General features: G+C 39.1%; 1 protein-coding gene across 1 annotated transcript; it reads right to left on the bottom strand.

Annotated features, from left to right (window-relative positions):
- Positions 1–4,169: 4,169 nt before the first annotated feature.
- Positions 4,170–17,499, bottom strand: LOC140952458 (ubiquitin carboxyl-terminal hydrolase 32-like; the record flags this gene model as incomplete). The annotated part of the gene is made up of 13 exons (XM_073401884.1): positions 4,170–4,861; positions 6,276–6,368; positions 6,462–6,767; positions 7,429–7,674; positions 8,834–8,906; positions 9,504–9,743; positions 10,591–10,668; positions 12,103–12,281; positions 13,097–13,789; positions 14,186–14,337; positions 14,725–14,839; positions 14,939–14,998; positions 17,485–17,499. Coding segments are annotated over 13 exons (2,421 nt in total), but the record flags the coding sequence as incomplete, so codon positions are not given.
- Between the last annotated feature and the right edge of the window lie 788 nt (positions 17,500–18,287).

Below are 18,287 nucleotides of genomic sequence, written 5' to 3'. Positions count from 1 at the left end.
AAATGAAAAAGATTGAAAAAGCCCTATTAGACATAAGTTAAAGAATTAAATGCTGGCAAGGTGGTTATAATTTTAATAAGATGCCAGGTGAAACTATAAAAAATAATATGCAGTTTCTCTTTGAAGAGAAACATTTGACAATATTGAAAATTTTAACATGGCAAACTCTACTGTCGATATGATGCGTGATGGGTTGGAGAGTGACGAAGAATCCTCACCTTTCTGGACCTCTGTAATCATACCGAATAGTGTCCTCAGTGCTCTACTGATACCAATATGCATCGCTGGGAATGTTTTGGTACTAGCCGCCGTATGGAGAAATCCTTCCCTACACACTCCGTCTACCATTTTGCTGTGCAGTCTTGCTGTTTCTGATCTTTTTGTTGGGCTTCTTGCTCTTCCAGTTTACATTAACTGCGCCCTTACATCGCTTTCTCGGGTCAGTTCTTACTTACGTCTGTCACAAGCAAGCCTTGTCCTCAATATTCAACTCAGTTGTGTTTCCCTTGAAACAATGACAGCCATCAGCGTGGATCGATATTTGGCCCTACGATATCAAATGCGATATCCGAACATGATGACCTCAAGACGTGCAACCTGTGTTGCAGCAACATTTTGGTGTAAAAACTTCATTTTATCACTGCTTATCATTTGGAAGAAAAATACTATTCTACTCGTGTCAGTCGTCCTTTTTGCGTTATGTCTTTTCACTTCTTCAATTACTTACAGTGCAATTTATCGAATCGTTCGACACCACCAACATCAGATTCACGCCCAACAGCAAGCCGTACAGAGTATGAATGCGGAACAAAATCGCAATTTACAAGCGAAGAAACGCGCTCTAAACACATTTATATATTACATTTGTATGGTTCTTTGTTATTTTCCAGTGGCTGTATCCACCCTAATTTGGGTGACTTATGAACCACATTGGAACATCAGTTTGTATTTCGACACTATTATGTACATGAACTCCGCTATAAATCCATTCTTGTATATTTGGCGTAATCGGGAAATCCGGAGAGCAGTCTTGAAGATACTTCGAAAAATATTATGCAGAACAGATGAGGAAAACTTAAATAACGGCGATCAATGAAGTTGGTGGTTCATTTACGTTTTTATTCTAAGATCAAGGATTCACTTGAGACACTGCCGCCAGAAAAAACTGAGATTGAGGTAGTTTTGAAGAAACTACGTAAAATGTTTAAAACGGGCGCGTGTCTCCCTCGCGCGCGCCCGTTCTCTTTTTCGCCCACTACTTCCAAGCGCCTGCTACGCAGGCTAACTTTTTAAGACTTTACAAATGCATTCTAAGTGGCGCTATAAAATTTGTAACTGTTTGGACATTCTAGGGGAATTTAAGTCTTTTCGAAATCGCAAGGGCTTTGGTATTATTTCCCCGAAAATTTTAGATGCAATTTAGCGCATTACGAAAGTGAAAATTTTTTTTGATTCCTCTCTCCATCACATTTTTGAATCCGAAAATTTTAGGTTTCTTTTGTACGAAAAATATCCTAACCTGGGCAATGAAATGTAAAAAATAAAACTTCAAAAATCGTAGGGAATTTATTAGATAAACTTCGAAAATTGTACATGAATGGAATGGTCACCTAGAAATTATTAGCTTCTCCGAACAGTATAGAAAACACTACAGTCATTGGGTATAGCTTACACATAATGTCGCCAAGAAAGTAGCTAGAAAGTGGAAGAAACAAACAAAAAACTAGTGGACAAAGGAAATTTACAAAAAATGCAGTTTTCGTCCCCGCGTTTTTTCCGACCCCTGTTCGGTGATCTTCCATCGAACGCGGTATTTGAATCTTAGAACATCAGGCAGGACTTCCTTAAGAAAACAAATAAAACTCCTACAGAGTCAAACCGGAAAACTTAAAAGTTATTTGACCGAGGAATAATTATTAAATATTATTATAACAGCTGCTATTAATGAAGGCAAAGCCGCGTGCAACTTAAATTTCAGCAAGTACAGCCGGCTGTGAGTTTAAAGTTAGGTAAAACGACGGGTTATGTTACTAGCCAACCAGACTTTCAAGCTAAAATTCATTTTCCAAATTAAAGTGAAACACCTTTCACAAATAATAAAACGAGGGGCAAAGAAAAAGAAATAGCGTAGCAATTAACTAAATAAGTTCTTATGGTCTATGCTAAACCTCACAGAGGAAACGTGACCCAATACATCTGAATAATTTTATACAATGTATGTGCATGTATGGAAATGATTCAGACGTCGATTTACCTTGTATTTAAGGGATTATTAGTCTACCACATATTCTTCAAATAACAGTTGTCATTCGTCGAGTTGTATTTTTGCGCTTTTAGCCGAGTTTTTCGGCATTTGTACGGCAATTTCTTCTTCGATCAGGGGCACCCTTCGAGAACAAAGTTCAAAACCACTTAAACATAGCATTGTTAAACGTGTTTTAGTATTTAAACGGTGAATATGGGCATATTTTTATCCCCTATAAATTTTTCATCTGTTCGGATTTCCTAGCTGAAAGTCTAGTAATCCGAAAATTATAGGGATCAAAACTTACCTGTTCGAAAATTTCAGCCAGAAAAAAGGCTCCCGAAAATTATAGGTGACCTTTTTAGGGTAAAAATCCGTTGAAAATGGGCAATGTTACCATTTTTTAGATGTTCGAAAATCCTAGAAGAGGCAGGTAAGCAAGTAATTTTACAACAAATGTTCCGAAAATTCTAGATCTCAAATCGTCTTCCGAACAGATATTTTTCCGAAAATTGTCGTTGGGTACCCCTGTTCGATCGCAAATAGTGTGAAATTTTCCGCCATTTTCTTGGTAGCTGAAGCTGAGCTCGTCCCCAGGGCTTCTCGAATGAGGGCTGAAGTGCAACTTTTTACGTGTACTCGGGAATAGTTCTTTTGACATTTCATCGTTGCCACCAACACTTATACCATGCAAAAGAAAAGGAATCAATAAAGAGAAAACAACATAACAGCAAACACAAACAATTACTTGCAAAATAGACCTTGTCTAGTCGGCAGGAAGAAGAAATTTTTACATACAAATGTTGGAAAATTTTTAAAAAAGGCTCTAGCGAATGTAGCTGCATGTAACGCCCTCAAATCTTTTTCAGTAGAATCGTTAGGAGTGAAGCTTTAGTTTACAATTCAATTTTTCTTTTCGGAACAGGCGTTTTTCGACATAAGATTCTCATACAACCACTGTAATTTCTCGCGCGGTTGCCTTCCCGTCAAGAACGCTTTCAAAAACCATAACAAGATCTATTATAAAATTGGCTATAAATTTAAGCATGGCCCAGAGACTTGGGCTCTACACAACAGGTGAGGATTCAAGGACCTCGACGAAACGAACTAGGAAACAAACTGATTCTTGCTTGTTGGTTCTCCTGTTCAAATAGAAATGTAACTGGCTGGTAACTTTTATAACTGAAAGTCAAGAAACTGGAATAGAGGAAAAGGTTCTTCATTACCCGTCACCCAAACAAACAGCGTTAACGTCGTGACGCTACCGAATAATCTTGACAAACTCTAATCAAGAAAGGCCACACAAAATAGGTACAAATACAAAGTACCAGTAAGATATATTAAAGTGAACTTTATTCACTTCCCATTCTCCCAAAGTAAAACAAGTTCTTCCAATCAGTACAAAGAATACAAAAAAATGTCAAGAGTAAATATGTAGGCGACGAATCTTCGCGGTTCAAAAGAGGAGACGATTTAAGTATGGACTGGATGTGTTATCAAGAATTGGCTTCACTAGATGTAATTTTTTTTTCTGCAAGGCAGTTAGAGACTTGATGTCACGGTGGTGAAACAAGGGAAGGGAATAATTCCACTATAACGTCGTTGGTTACTACTTCGATAATCTTAACAATCTCAGCCTGAAATAACTGCAGAATTTGCGCGTGGCGTACACTTGAAAATAACGCGGAAATTTTCACGGTACTTCAGGCGTTCCTACCGGCCCGGCTAGCACGGGCCACATAAATTTACACTCTCTTTCAATCTGTTTTCGACCCACGACTTGGATTTTTCGCATTATTTTTCCAACTCTTTCGTGCTGAATTAGGAATATTGTATATTGTTATCAGCTTTTTTATGTTGAATAAAGGGCGCTCAATTTATAATGTTTGTTTTTAACAACATTGACAACAATTAATTCAGAGCCCCTAGTTCAATACAAACTTTACTATCGATTATTATCAATTGACATAGATTGTCATCACTCATCTCTCATCACTCATTCAAAGGAATAAAGAAAATAAACAACAAAATGTTCACACAAAAATGACGGACAAAAAGCACACGGAACACAAATAATTGTCAGAGAGAGTACGAAATGCGGTACCCCCTGCAAGACCAAGGTAAACGGCTAAAGACAATGGGGGAGGGGAGGCTGAGGCGACAAACACGTCCTCTCCCTACTCAGTCGCATTTTGGTCCCGTTTGCCAGTCTTTCATCTTTTAACTCTAAATTTTACTTGTACAGGAAGCGCCACCCTGTACGCACTGTTGGAATAATTTCATCATCTGCATTAAAGGCATTTAAAAATAAAATTCTCCGTGTCGATATATTTACAACATTTCTGATAATTTACGCTGGCGTAAGTATTCATTGAATGAAGATTTCAATACAAAAAATGTGTATAAATTATAGGATTCTTCCCCCGTCCCCGGCTCCAAGGATCTTCATTGAACGACGCACAGTCTACGCACTTCGTTCTCATATTCTTCGTCATCGCTGGCTGAGTCAGGCGTTTGACCATTGAAGTTGGGAAGAAACATTCCTTCCTCCAGGTCGTCCTGTTGATAGAATAACATGTAGGGCGAGTCCTTTTGAAGCTTAGTATTGTCACATTCCTGAAACAAGAGAAGCAAACGAAAACATTATCAACCTAGTTACCTCCATAATACACCATAATAACCATAATATTGTCGGTTTCAAGGGTGTCCTTCTAAAGGTACGCGCAAACGGACGCAATAACTCCCAATATTGTTCGCCCAACAATACTGGGAGTTGTTGCGTCGGTTTAAACGTAGCCAAACGTTTGACTAGTTTCAAACTTTTGCGCAACAACTCCCAACAACATTCAACAACATGCAACGGGGTGTGCAAACGGACGCAACATGTAAAGCCCGGAGCAAATGGATGTTACATGTTTCGTCCGTTTGCACAGCCTGTTGAATGTTGTGGCGTGTTGTTGGGAGTTGTTGCGCAGTTTGAAACCGGTCAAACTTTGAACTACGTACAAACGGACGTAACAACTCCCAACATTGTTGGGAGTTGTTGGTCAACAATGTTGCGTCCGTTTGTACGAGGCTTTATGCACCTATCAATGTAAACCCCGTGGGGGAGGGGGGGGGGAGTGCGGGCAAGGGGTGGGGATTTGACAAATTTTAAAATTTTTCGATCAAATTCCCCAGGGTGGGAAACGAAAGGTCAATCAAAAGTGTCAAAAAAGCCCCCACCCCAGGGGAAAAAATCTAAACAAACAATGCTATAATACTATATAAAACGAATAAAAAAACATTTCAAACACGTTGTTACTACTTTTATTTACGGTTAACGGAAGCTCCATTAAATTACTCGTTGTAATTAAGTATTTTCTCTCTCCACTAGCATCTCTTATCTTGAACAACAAAATCACTCCAGGAAGATTGACCGTGCTATATAATATTAATAAAACTTAAAATGCTTTATAACATCTGCGCAACATGTCGGAACAGGTCGGATCAGTGACCCATAAAAAATCGTCTGACTTTCATGGTGGAATTCGATTTCAATCGAGTTTTACAATCAGATGGGAACTTGAAGATAAAAACTTTCTCAAAATAGACATTATCTGTTTAGATGACAGTTTAAAGTATCGGATTATGGCGATTAAAGCAAATGAAAACTTCATACCTTTCTCCAACAGCGTGACTTTCAGGAAGCCTCGAGGGACGGACTTGGTAACTGCTTCTGAATTGATACCAGGCTTCTGTCGGTCAAAGTCAAATGTCCCGACCCCGGGGTCGCTTCGCACGATCAAAAGCCCGATAGCGGGGATAGTCCCAGGCATCAAATCCCCTCCCCTTTCCCGCACTCCCCCCCCCCCCCCCCCACGGGATTTACATTGATAGGTGCATTAGTCGTAATAAAATACGGCCAACGTGAAAATGGTTTACAGTCCAACCAAAATAAACCTAGAAATATAACAAAGGTACACCACTTGATAGAGAAACCCTAAAAACAGTATGACCGCCATATTAAACATGTTGATCCAGTACTAACCTTACAGCTACTGTCATTATAACAGTACCATTTGCTGTTTGGGTTGTGTGCATATGAAATGTAATGACCTCCGCCCAGAACACCTGTGTGACACTAAAACAAACCCAACAGAGTCAGTAAGAAATACTAAGAGAGTTTTGAACAATGCGAATCACTAACAGTTGACTTGAGCTTCATTCGACATACCGACATGGCGTATATCCTGTACGTTGGTATCTCAATTTGTGAGCCTTCACTTCGCGAAGCCGCCAACACTTTACGCACATTTTCACGTTGAGTACCCTGCGATTCTGCAGAATCTGACACAATGAAGTCCGAAGTGCTTGGTCTTTCTACAGGGGTAGGGGCAGAGTTCTCTGACGTCACTTCCGGGTGAACCTTGGCCGAGTTAAGGCTTAAACACGAGGAATGGCGCGAGGGAGGCTTGCTGTTTTGGTTGAGTTCAACTTGACTTGAACTTAGTTCTCCAGCTGAACTTTGGGACGGTGACTCCTGCATAGAAAATAAATTACATTAGTGAGCCTTTAAAATAACCACAGCTGTGTGAGAATGAGTTTTAAGGGGTCCACCAAAATAGACCGTATTCACTTTGTTGTTTGGCTGTTCCTTTTGAGATCACATGACAATACCCAATGGAGAATCAGAGTAGTGGACACATCACGTACTCCTTACTTCCAACAAGACATAGACAATGTACAGCCGCGCCCTTCCCTAAAAAAAATCAGAGGGGAACTCTCTCCCTGATTGTGTTGAGGGAAGGCGGGGGGGGGAGGGGTGGTGTGCACAGGCTACCAAAGACAAGGAATGAAATCTCCGAAGAACATCTCAAGATTTTCTACACTGAGTAATCAGCATAATACATAGAGCGAATAAAGGTCTATTACTTTAGGAAGCTTTATTAAGACAGGTCAAAGGAAGGAAGGTCAAAAATTTCATAGCACATCCCTAGGCTGTACCAACACTTATAAGACAGAAAGGATAACAATAAATGGAATTCTTATAAAGCGATTTCTCTGATTATAATCCATGATCAATTGGTTGGGTTAATCCGATTATTTCAGATGATCGACTACGAAAGATCCCAGCTGATTCTCAACACTACCCCTAACAGTACTTTGTCACATACGGCAAACAGAGCGATGTCTGTACTCACTTCACTCCCCTGCCGTGTGGTTGCTTCTTTCCTCTCCTCAATCTCCTCCTCGTTCACCAGTTCCTCACTGCTTTTGACATTCACTGTGGTGACTCCGTCATCTGACGTAATGGCACTTGACGTTCCACTTCTGGACGGCTTAGCCAGGAACGCTGAAGGATCAAAGCCTTCCATGGGAAACCGAACAATCTTATTTGACTTCACCCAGTGGTTGTTAACTAACTGAAATCGCTTCAAGTGAATAACCTGCCAGTGGAATAGAAACGGTGTTAAATGTAAAGCCCCGTGCAAAAGGACGGAACATTGTTGGGAGTTGTTGCGTCCATTTGCACATAGCTTAAAGTTTGACCGGTTTCAAACTTTGCCCAACAGCTCTCAACAACATTCAACAGGGTGTGCAAACAGGCGCAACATGTAAAATCCAACAGTGTTGGGAGTTGTTGGCCACCACTGTTGTGTCCGTTTGCACAAAGCATAAAATCCTCCCTAAGCGTTGCACTGTAACATGCGTGAAGGGGAGGTTTGGGTACCTTGATGACCCTGAAAAGTACGCCAGCTGGGGCCTTGTTCCCTGGTGGGTGGTGGATTTAACCGTGCTGGGTAGGTTTTAAATGAAAGACCAGGACGAATTGCAACGGTATATGGTCACCTCGCCACCAATGAAATCGCCACGAGGACACGTCTCTAAAAAGAATTCTTTCACTTTAAATTTACAATGAAATTTAAAGAGGTAAGGTTCAAGTGACAATATTAACCAACTTTCAAAAGAAAGGCTGTTGGATTTTAAACAAATTGCACCTCTCAAGCGATGCAAATAAGAAGTTGACGCAAGGTGTCAATTAAAATCGAGAGACTTATATTTGGGCTTGGGGAAGAAGCAACAATCCCAGGTAAGTAAACAGTGTTAATTATTGCAGAGTTATTAGGTGGTGGCGATTTTGTTGGTGGCGAGATTTTTTAGTGGTGAGGTGACCGTAAATTATTGCCGCAACATCTGGCTCTCCACGTTGGGGGGTTGGTGATGGAATGATGTCCCATCCCCGTAAATAAATACCATTACTAAAACCAGACACACTTTTTAAGTTGGCAGGCCTGCAGGCAGGCAAGTGTGGAGGCCAACAAAGTAACTGAGTGCAAAGAGGCATGGTGTATGTAACATACTGAATTTTGTCACTGACACTATAAAATAATACAATCACGGATGACAACAGTCCAGATTTCTTGATCCATTATGAAGTGAAACTCAGTGTACTGTAACCAAACGGCACTAGGTAAGGTTGAATGGGTCAAAATCTTTGTTCTCGGTTTGTAAGATGACTGACATAATAACAGTTTTGATTTCAAGATAACGGCTTTTTCGCAAGATATTTACAGTGTGCTTTATCAGCAAAAAACTGTTACTCACTAAGATGGGTGGTAGACTCCATATGTCCAGCTTTTTCACCGCTAGTCTGTGCTTCTTGCATCTGTTGTAGTACCTTAGAAAGAAGAATGTGAATGAAATAAATATCAACCTTTTACTACATACATTTTACCTGCCACATTTAACTCGTCCGCCCTAATGAGGCCAACATAAAAATCTGATTAATTTCCCACGTTTCATTTTATAATAATTATGCTGAAAACAAATACTATGTGAAAGTACTATTGAAGAGGTTTCATTTGAATGGTAACACCATAGGATTTCCTCCACAGACTCAAAAGTTAGAACTACACGGTACATAGTAATATGTCAATATACTGTTGAAGAGGTGAAAATTAAATGGTAACACCATAGGATTTCATCCACAGACTCACAATTAAGAACTACATTACAAATCCCCATGATAATATTGAACTAAGGAAAAAAAGGTTGAGCTCTAGCATAATATGTTCATTTTAATTGATTGAGTGAAGACCTTAATAAATTTGTATATAAATGGTGTGTTTGCCCATCACGTTTGACCCCACCCCAAGTTCTTCAAAAGACCAATGCAGCAGAGAAATAAGAATGAACAAGAAATACGGTGCAGGCACGTCAAGACATAGGTCTTACAGAAAGAGAGAAAAAGTTTACAAAGGAATTAAAACCATACCATAACTCATCTTCTCCAAGCTCTTCTTCTTTAGTAAATGCTCTAAAACATTCATACAAGTCAATAGGTTCTGTTTGCATCTTTCTGCTCCTCTCCACACTCTCGTGTTCAGTGAAGACTTTCTCTTGTGAGCTCTGGTATCTGAGGTGTAGTGTTGTAGGGTCCCATTCAATAGCTATGTACGAACTACTGGAGCCAAACTCCTGTTCACTGCATTTTATAACACATCCGTGGCAGAATCTGATTAGGAAATACGGTCATTTTTGTTAGTTACGGGTACTTAGGCTGAATCAACACATTCGTATTAGCCCGCAAGCTAATACTTATGATACTTAACGTACATAAACTGGATTTTCTAGTACCGTAGTTTATGGTTTTTGTGTACTACAAATGTTTCAGTGACTGTTGTGGTGAATGAAAGGGAGATGCAAGTTCCATTCTGTTACGATTTGCCTTGTTTGTAAATAAAGTTCTGACACTAATTTATATGCGAAAACTGCGCTGCAATTGGTTCTGGAGACAATGTGCAATATAAATAAATGTAACTCCTCTAAATATCAAGAAATGTTTTTCTCCCACCCCATTATTATGGATTCTCACTATTACAGACACTAAACCACAGACCCGAGGGTGTCCGCAATAACGGGAGTTGACTGTACAACTTAATCAAAACCTTTCTCTATTTTGACGCCTAAAAATAGTCTGAAATTGATGTCTAAAAATCATTGTATCTGGTGTACTGTAGCGCTGGGAACATTCAAATGCTGTCAACTGAAGATTTTTTTACCTTCAAAAAGGAAAGGTTTGTTACAACATACAGTTAATAATGAAGTGTCCTCATTAGTGAGATTCCTAACGTTCTACAAGAATCTGTTCATTGGGCAAGAAACAAGTGCCCGTTTCTGCATTAACAGCTGTCCATATTAAACAGGTTAAATTTAGAGAAAATGTATGGACTTGCCCCAGGGACAAAGTTAACTGTCCGTAATAAAGAGGTGTCCGTATTAAGTGGGTGTCTGACTGTACAATTAAATTCAGTTATATGGATAAAACTACATAGCACTGAAGGATCTGAGATATATATTACCTGTACCAAGGGCACCAAGCACACGTGAGACCATCCTTCTGAACTGCCCGCAGCTCAAAAGGAAAATCACCAGCATCCCTACAAAAAAAATGTCAGAGCAAGAGCTCAGTTAACTCTGAAAAGAGATAAGAAGAAAAGGAAACTAACGAATAATCCATGCAGCAGGTAAATATAACCAGGTTACTCCTGGTATCTTGAAAAAAACAAGGCTCCTTTTCCCCCATCTTTCAACCTTTCTTTACAATTTTCTTCTTTAGCTGGCATTTACAAGAATTTAGTTTTCAAAAAAACTCAGAATAAGGAAAAATTGTTTTAAAGAAGTTCCAATCAATGGGAAGTAGGGTTGGAATTTTTGATCTGACAGTCAAATTTTAATGTTTGTCTCTGCGTGTATCTCTGACATATTATTTGATGAAATCACTGCAATTGGGTAATGCTTGAAAAAAATATTATTGTTGCGTGACAAGACAAAAATGGCTGTGAGGCAGACTGTGCATAAATATGTTGTGCATCAGTGCTACTGTAAAATTCCAAATGTAAGCGCCAGGGCTTATATTATTTTTTCAAAGGCCCGTTTTGACGGGCTTATTTTTGGAGGGAGTTATGTATGGAGGGAAATTTGTGTTAAAAAATTGGCTAGGCTTATACTTGTAGTGAAATTTTCGTCTCGAAATCGATTGGGCTACCTTGTAGTTGGAAGGAAATTTATGTCAGTAATTTTGCACGAAGTTTTCCCTGAAACTCGCTCTGAGGATGCAGAGCTTCTTAAAACTCTCCCATGCAAACTTTAAAAACTAGGGCGTAAGGTGGCAGAATAAACCTTTCTTGCAAGTAATTTGTCTATGGATGGAAGAAATCCAAGCCAAGAGTGAAGAGTGAACTACACAAACAGCCATAAACTGTGACACTTTTTGACGGCATTCATTTGGCACACGTAACAGTTCTTCAGCAAATTAAAAAAACATGTGTTACCGAACTGTTATTGCTTGGTTTTCTTTTGTATTTGAGGGAAATTCCAAGTATAAGCCCCCGGGGGCTTATATTCAGAGGGGAGATTAAATGGAAGGGTTTTCGGCATTATGTGTTTGGTGGGGGGGGGGGGGGGGGGGAGTTATATTTGGAGGGGCTTATACATAATGGTTTCATGCAGGCTGTTTAGGCAATTGCTGGTTAGGATTGGTGAAGGAAAAAGAAATTGTGAAAGTGAATTAATCAGCATGTCACGAACGTGGGACAAAGAATAAATCTGAGTCCCCGACAGGATTCGAACCTATGACCACCCAAACACCGGGCGAGCGCTCTATCCACTTGAGTTACGGAGAACTCATGGAGACAGAGGCCGTATACTAGGTTCATATTTGACATGCATCCTGCACAATGCAAGGATCTGCAATGTCAATGTCGTACTGTGAGGTGCATGAATGAAAGATGGTAAATTTTAAGCTCAGTGAAACAATGTGGAAAAAGAAATTGTTAATCCTTTAACTGCTCACTAGTGCTTTCCTCACTTACCCATCTTTACAGTTTGTTTCCCCTGGAGCAGGTGGGCTTAGCAGCCTGGCCACTTGAGTCCAGACTCCTTGATACAGCTCACATTGCTTTGTGTGAGCAGTGCAAGGCACAATGACAGGAACTCCAAACAGACCAGGTCGATTCTTTTGTGGTGATAGGAAATACGCATCAAAGCGATGCTGGATACATGGAAAAGAAACAGTAATTTACAGCGTAAGCATTTTCCAACAGGAAGATAAACTTGCTGTACAGAAGATAACTTCCTATAAAATGTAGAGTTGCTAAAAAGAAAGCCTACTTAATTGCCACCACTGCCCCTACTTTGTAATTCACTCTGTCCTATGAACAGTATGATATTTGAGAATTTGAGTTATAAACAATAGAATTTTGTGAACACCAAAGAACAGGCCAATGCCAGTGTTCTCACTTTGATACGCCACTGCCACATTTCCCATGATGAACCTTATTTACCCCCAAAAATTTTGCATAAGCATTGGTTTCAATTCCTCTTGGGACGGCTGTAATACCCAGGAGGTTATGCAAAGTTTGGGGGGTGGGGAGGCGCATATAAGGTGCATTATCCAAAATGTGGAAGTGGTGTATGAATGAGAAAAAAAACTGTGCCCATTCCCTGACCTCTACACAATCTTAATGGACCTTGCATTTTCTTCAGCCTATTTTGCAGGCCAGGAATGTTTTTATCTTAATTTTCCATCTGCTAAAGCTTACATTTATTTTTATTGAGGAGTTTAGATTTTTGTACATGATCAGAGTATCAGTCTGAAAGCCAGTGAACCAGTGACCTGGACAATCTTTATGAAACCTTGCGGCAACCAGAAAAAAAGATTCCTAACCTACTTGATGATTTTGCCAAAAAGTAACATTGCTTAACCATTGCAAAATCTCCTGTCTCTTCCATGACCTTCAAAAAATTATCATTTTTCCCTGAATTGACCCTGAGCATGGAAACCAGGAATGAAAAAAAACCACTCACTGTTTTCCGGTGCATTGCCACCACAAATCCACTGAAACAATATCCCAAATATGGAGAAGGTCCAGATGAAGGCGTAGAAGTAATACTTGAATTCCTGGAAGCATTATCTGTGTTTCCAGCAACAGAGAGTTTTTGGCGATTAGGAGAATTCTCCACACTTAAACTGATCCCAGAATCAGAATTTGAATTATAAGTTCCTTCAGTCATTTCAATGGAAGAATTTGACGATGAAGACTTTCTTAATGTAAAGTTAAATCCACCACCAAACTTTGGACTAAGCCTTTTCCGAAGTTTGGGGCTCAGTCTTTTGATCGGACTTGAAGAGGCTTTCTTTTTGTTCTTCTTTCCATCTGCAAACCAGTCTTCCTGCACTTTTAAACGGTTTTCGCCTTCTTCAGAGCTATTTTCAGAGTTTGTTCTAGAGGATTTTCCCTCTTTTTCTTCTAATTCTTCACCACTCAATATATTATTGCAATTAGGAGTAGCTGTTTGACAGTTTGTACCTTGGTTTACAGAGCATCGGTTGTTAGATTCCACAGAGCAATCAGTGCATAAACCTTTCTCTTCCTCGGTACCTGGAGTTGTGGAAGCACTACAATCATCTTCACAAGCTATTGCAGGAAGAGGAATTTCATAGGCATAAAGCACACCAGCTAAGGCTGTGCGGATTTTCTGCATATCAGTTGGTAAGCTCTGTCAAGCATAAAAATTTATAACGTTATTATAATGATATCATTGGTTGAAACCAACTACTTTGTACAACAAAGGACAATCATGATTCATTATGGTCTACATTAGGCTTGCTCATTGTGTCTCGTAATAGTCCCTTGGTATTATTGACCACAATGCAGTCACACAACCAACAATATTTCCTAGGCAACTATAATATTGCTTGAGTCCTGCACAGTAAATTGACACCATTGCTGGATGAAGACCAGCAGTACATGGTCCACCCATTGCAATCAATAACAAAGTGATAATAATATTGTGAGAGGAACAACTAATGTTATTCTTATGTGTGCATGAGCTACAGAGTAGCTTGGTTCTGACCGTTTTATGTTTGTTTACATCATGTAATATGTATTTTACCCTGACAGAAGCTCCAAATATTTCAACCAGAAGAAGCTGTGAAGAGACAAGGCCACAGTACTTTGACAATTCTCTCTTGACAGCTTTGTATCTGTCATCATTATTGAGAAGCAAACCATACTTTGTGGGAGTGGATCCCTCAAGATGGACAACTATACAAACAAACAAACAAATGTAAGCAATAAAAATAGCTCCTAAAGCAATATAATGGTTTCAGATCAGAGAATAGTCACTTTCTGTATTAATAATCACTTCTGTATGACACATAGATACTAAGTTAGCCTCAACCTAAGTAAAAATCAATATTCACAAATGTCAGCAGGAAGGTTCCTGAAATTTAAAAATGAACAGTAGAACGGTCAACTCTCTCTAAGACGGCCATCTTTGGGGACCTGCTTTATGTATCCATCTTATATAGTGATGTCTATTTTACAAAGAGTAACGTAAAAGGAGTAAAGAAAGGCAGGGACCAACTCTAGGTGTCCGTTTTACAGAGGTGTCCATCATATAGAAGGGTTTGTTATACAAAATACACTCACCAATAACTTCCACATAAATTGAATTGTCCATAGGAAGGGGTAAGGAGAGGAATGTGAATGGGTCAAACCTCACACTAACATAACCACACTCTAAGCATCTGACTTGAGACTTGAGCTGTAATAAACAATAGGATAAACTCAGCTGAATTCCAAAACTGGACTCTTGCATTATTCTTGATTTTATATCCATGCTCATGGAAGGATTAAACATTACCTGCCCTTGAAACAGGTCCACAATGACAGACTGATTTCTTTTGAGGTGGTTATCCCAAGCCTAAAGTCAATCACAAATGGCTGTGTTAACAACGCTCACTGACCCAAGAAAATAAGTTAGTATGTTTCAAAACTTTCAACTAACTTGACATGGTTAGTACAATTACTGTTAAATAAGTAGTTTCATTCATAGAAATTCTTAACTCACAAATGAATATTAATTTTCAGAAAAGGCTGATGTGTTTCTTTTTTATATAAGATTGTTTTTTATCTCGAAATATATGTTGTTTTACAAGATATGCTTACAGCATAATCAAACAACATGATTGAGTTTTACTAGTAATGAATAATTTTTAATCATTGGTAGTATTAAACATTGAAAATCACAAAGTGGGAAAATGCAATGTGTGGTTCCAGAAAATATCCATACCCCCACCACAGAAGACACTTTGATTTGCACCCCCCCACCCCCCAGGATTTTCCGTTCCAGGGGGTCTTTGATGACCCCCCCTCCCCCCAGGAATTTCCAGAATTTTAAAATGGAGACTTCGCTTACCACACTTTAGAAATTCAAAGTAGTTTGGGCACTTAAAAACAAAGAAAGTTAATACTAACTCAGTTATGAAAATACGGAAGAATTTTATTACAACAGTGCAGCGTAAACGTTTGTTAAGTTTATTATTCAGCCAAACTTTTAGCTTTTTCGCCATCACGTTTGCAAATTATGTCTGTGTTGTTTTTTTGTAAGCTTATAAATTAAGCTTAAACATTTGGTTTGCAAAGTTTAAACGTCGATTGTTCTACGTTTTTGTGTTTACTGCGACACGAACGTTATGAAGAGAATGTAAGTTTCACCCGCTTAAACAACTTTGCAAACGGTAGCAAGAAAAACCCAGAAACTTACAAGGTTCCTGTCTGGCTGTTTCTATTTCTACAGATTTTGTCAGTTTCTTCAGGTTGACTATTATTTAAGGGCCGAAAACTTCACCAACACGTGCATGCCAATGCGCTAGATTTCGTGAACGTCGTCACGATTGGGACCCTATAGCCATGGTTATAATCGTAAGCATTTGTGACACCCTATAGCCAAAACTCACCGTGGTAGCCTACCCTATTTTTGACCCGTTTCTTTTCTGCGATTGCAGAATTTACTAGCCAGGTAGCCGGGCCTTGTGAAGGTGGAGCAAGAAATGGGAACGAAAGTATTATCGTCTCATCGCATTTTTCATGAGTTTCCACGCACAGTAAACGCTGATAAAACATGAAACCTATCAAAAATGTGTGTCATGCATGTCAAGGAAGCGAAAAGGGATACTCAGTGAACAGAAGTGAAAGCACTTTAATGTCGGTCGGACGAAGACGAGACGAAGACAAGACTCCAGTTATGTCCGCCATTTTCAATCGTTTTCGACTTCGTTCCAAAGACACATCGTTCTTCTGGAGATTGTAGCGCTAGCGAACTCAAAGAAAAACAGAAACATTAAAGCTAATGATGTTAACCTCATGTCAATGGCCAGGAGTACCGACTTTTTTTTCAAAACAACGTACGTAGGTATGTTTTTGTGCTTGAGATCGATCGTACGTTGCTTTCAATGTTTTGTACATGGTCTGTCACCCCTTGGAAAATAGTTTCCCATGAACCCCCCATACCCCTCGGAAATTACTGCCTTTGAACCCCCCCTCCCCCTCGGAATTTCCAATGGTCTTCCGTGGGGGGGGGGGGGGGTATGGATATTTTCTGGAACCACACAATCACAAATCTGCCACTTTTACTATGTAAACATTCAATCAAAATGTCACAAATTTGCACAATTTCAAAACAACTGGCACTTTTAAAATTTCATCTTCTGGTAATTTCGTTACGACATTTGTTTGCTTAATCTTGGCAAGAAATTACAATAGTCCCAGAACCATATCTGTGAAAAGTTTTAACTTGGCCTGAGGCCACCAAACCAACCTTGCTTTTTAGCACGTAACAAATAGTGACAAAAAGTGCATGTGGCGATTAGAAGTCACTACAGAACATGACTACCTTGAAGAACGATTTTGTTTTGCAAGCACATGGTTTTTGTACAGAATATTCATAGCCAGTAAGCTCATGTCCTCTCAAAGGACTATTTTTCAACTCAAACGCTGCTCATAATTTAATTGGGGGTTGCCTGCACAGGCAGCCCAACAATATTAATTCACACATGCTAAAAGCCAAGCCGGTAAGAAACTTCGAAGGTTCACAATGTTGCAGATGAAAAGCCCACAAAGAATTTGTTATGTACAATGTTGCATATGACAGGCCCACAAAGAATTTATTATGCATAATGTTGCAGATCAATTAAAGGCCCACAATGAAATTGTCATGCTGAGGCTATCATCACTTTTGAGAATGAGCCCAATGGGACTGTACATGTGTTACCTATAATCCTGTTTAATTACCTAGAACCTAGTATTCAAGATGGCACTAAGTTTTGAGAGGAACATTATTTTTAGGTGATTATTTAAGCTATGTGAATTCATTATTACTTTGATTTCCTCTGAGTGCTTTCAACTTACCAGACTATGGATAAAAACCCATAGGATTTTTTGGCGTAATTAGTTATGACCACCAAAGGTACTTCCAAGAGTAAGCTGCTGTGTCCTGTGTGTTTCTTACTCTTGTATCTGCAAATTAAACAAAGTACGTCTACCTTTAATCATGAAAGCTATTCAACATTGTTTACTGTTTATTATTATGCTGCCAAAAAGGGTTCCCACTTTTCTGTGTTGGTATGAACTTCTTTCATGGAACCACTAAAATGAAATTTTTTGCCCACTGCTTTTCTTTCTTGATTTATGTACTGGCCCCTACAGTAGTTCAAACAGTGGATAACGCTGTCCACTAGTAAATCTTTATCCACTTAATGGTGCAATATTGGTATCCCTAATACTTATCCGCTGGAGAGTGATTTATCCACTGGATAGCACTATCCAACCTTTGAACTACCTGGCCTGCTGTACGATGTATCCTCCTGTCACACAGAAAAAAAAGATAAAAATATTTAAAATGCATTTTAAAAAAAACAATTAAAAGCTGAAAACAATTAACTAACCTGAAGTATAATAGAGATTTCATTGTAATAACTGCTCTCTGTGTCCTTTACAGAAGGCACACCGACGTATATTTCCAGTCCATCGCAATCAAGGAACAAACAAAAACATGAAGTAAGATTTATTATTAAGAATCTCCACTGGCAAGAGAACACACAATTGGTTGTACTAATAAGAAATTGTAATACTAACCAGCTGCTGTATGAGAGATGTCGTAGATCTCCTGTTTGTGTCCAATGCCAAAAGAATCCTCTGACATTTAGAGTCTG

Source organism: Porites lutea, chromosome 11 (genome assembly GCF_958299795.1).
Source record: "Porites lutea chromosome 11, jaPorLute2.1, whole genome shotgun sequence".
Taxonomy (NCBI): Eukaryota; Metazoa; Cnidaria; class Anthozoa; order Scleractinia; family Poritidae; genus Porites; species Porites lutea.
Note: the sequence above shows the minus strand (reverse complement) of the source record. Positions and strands in the feature narration are given on the sequence as shown.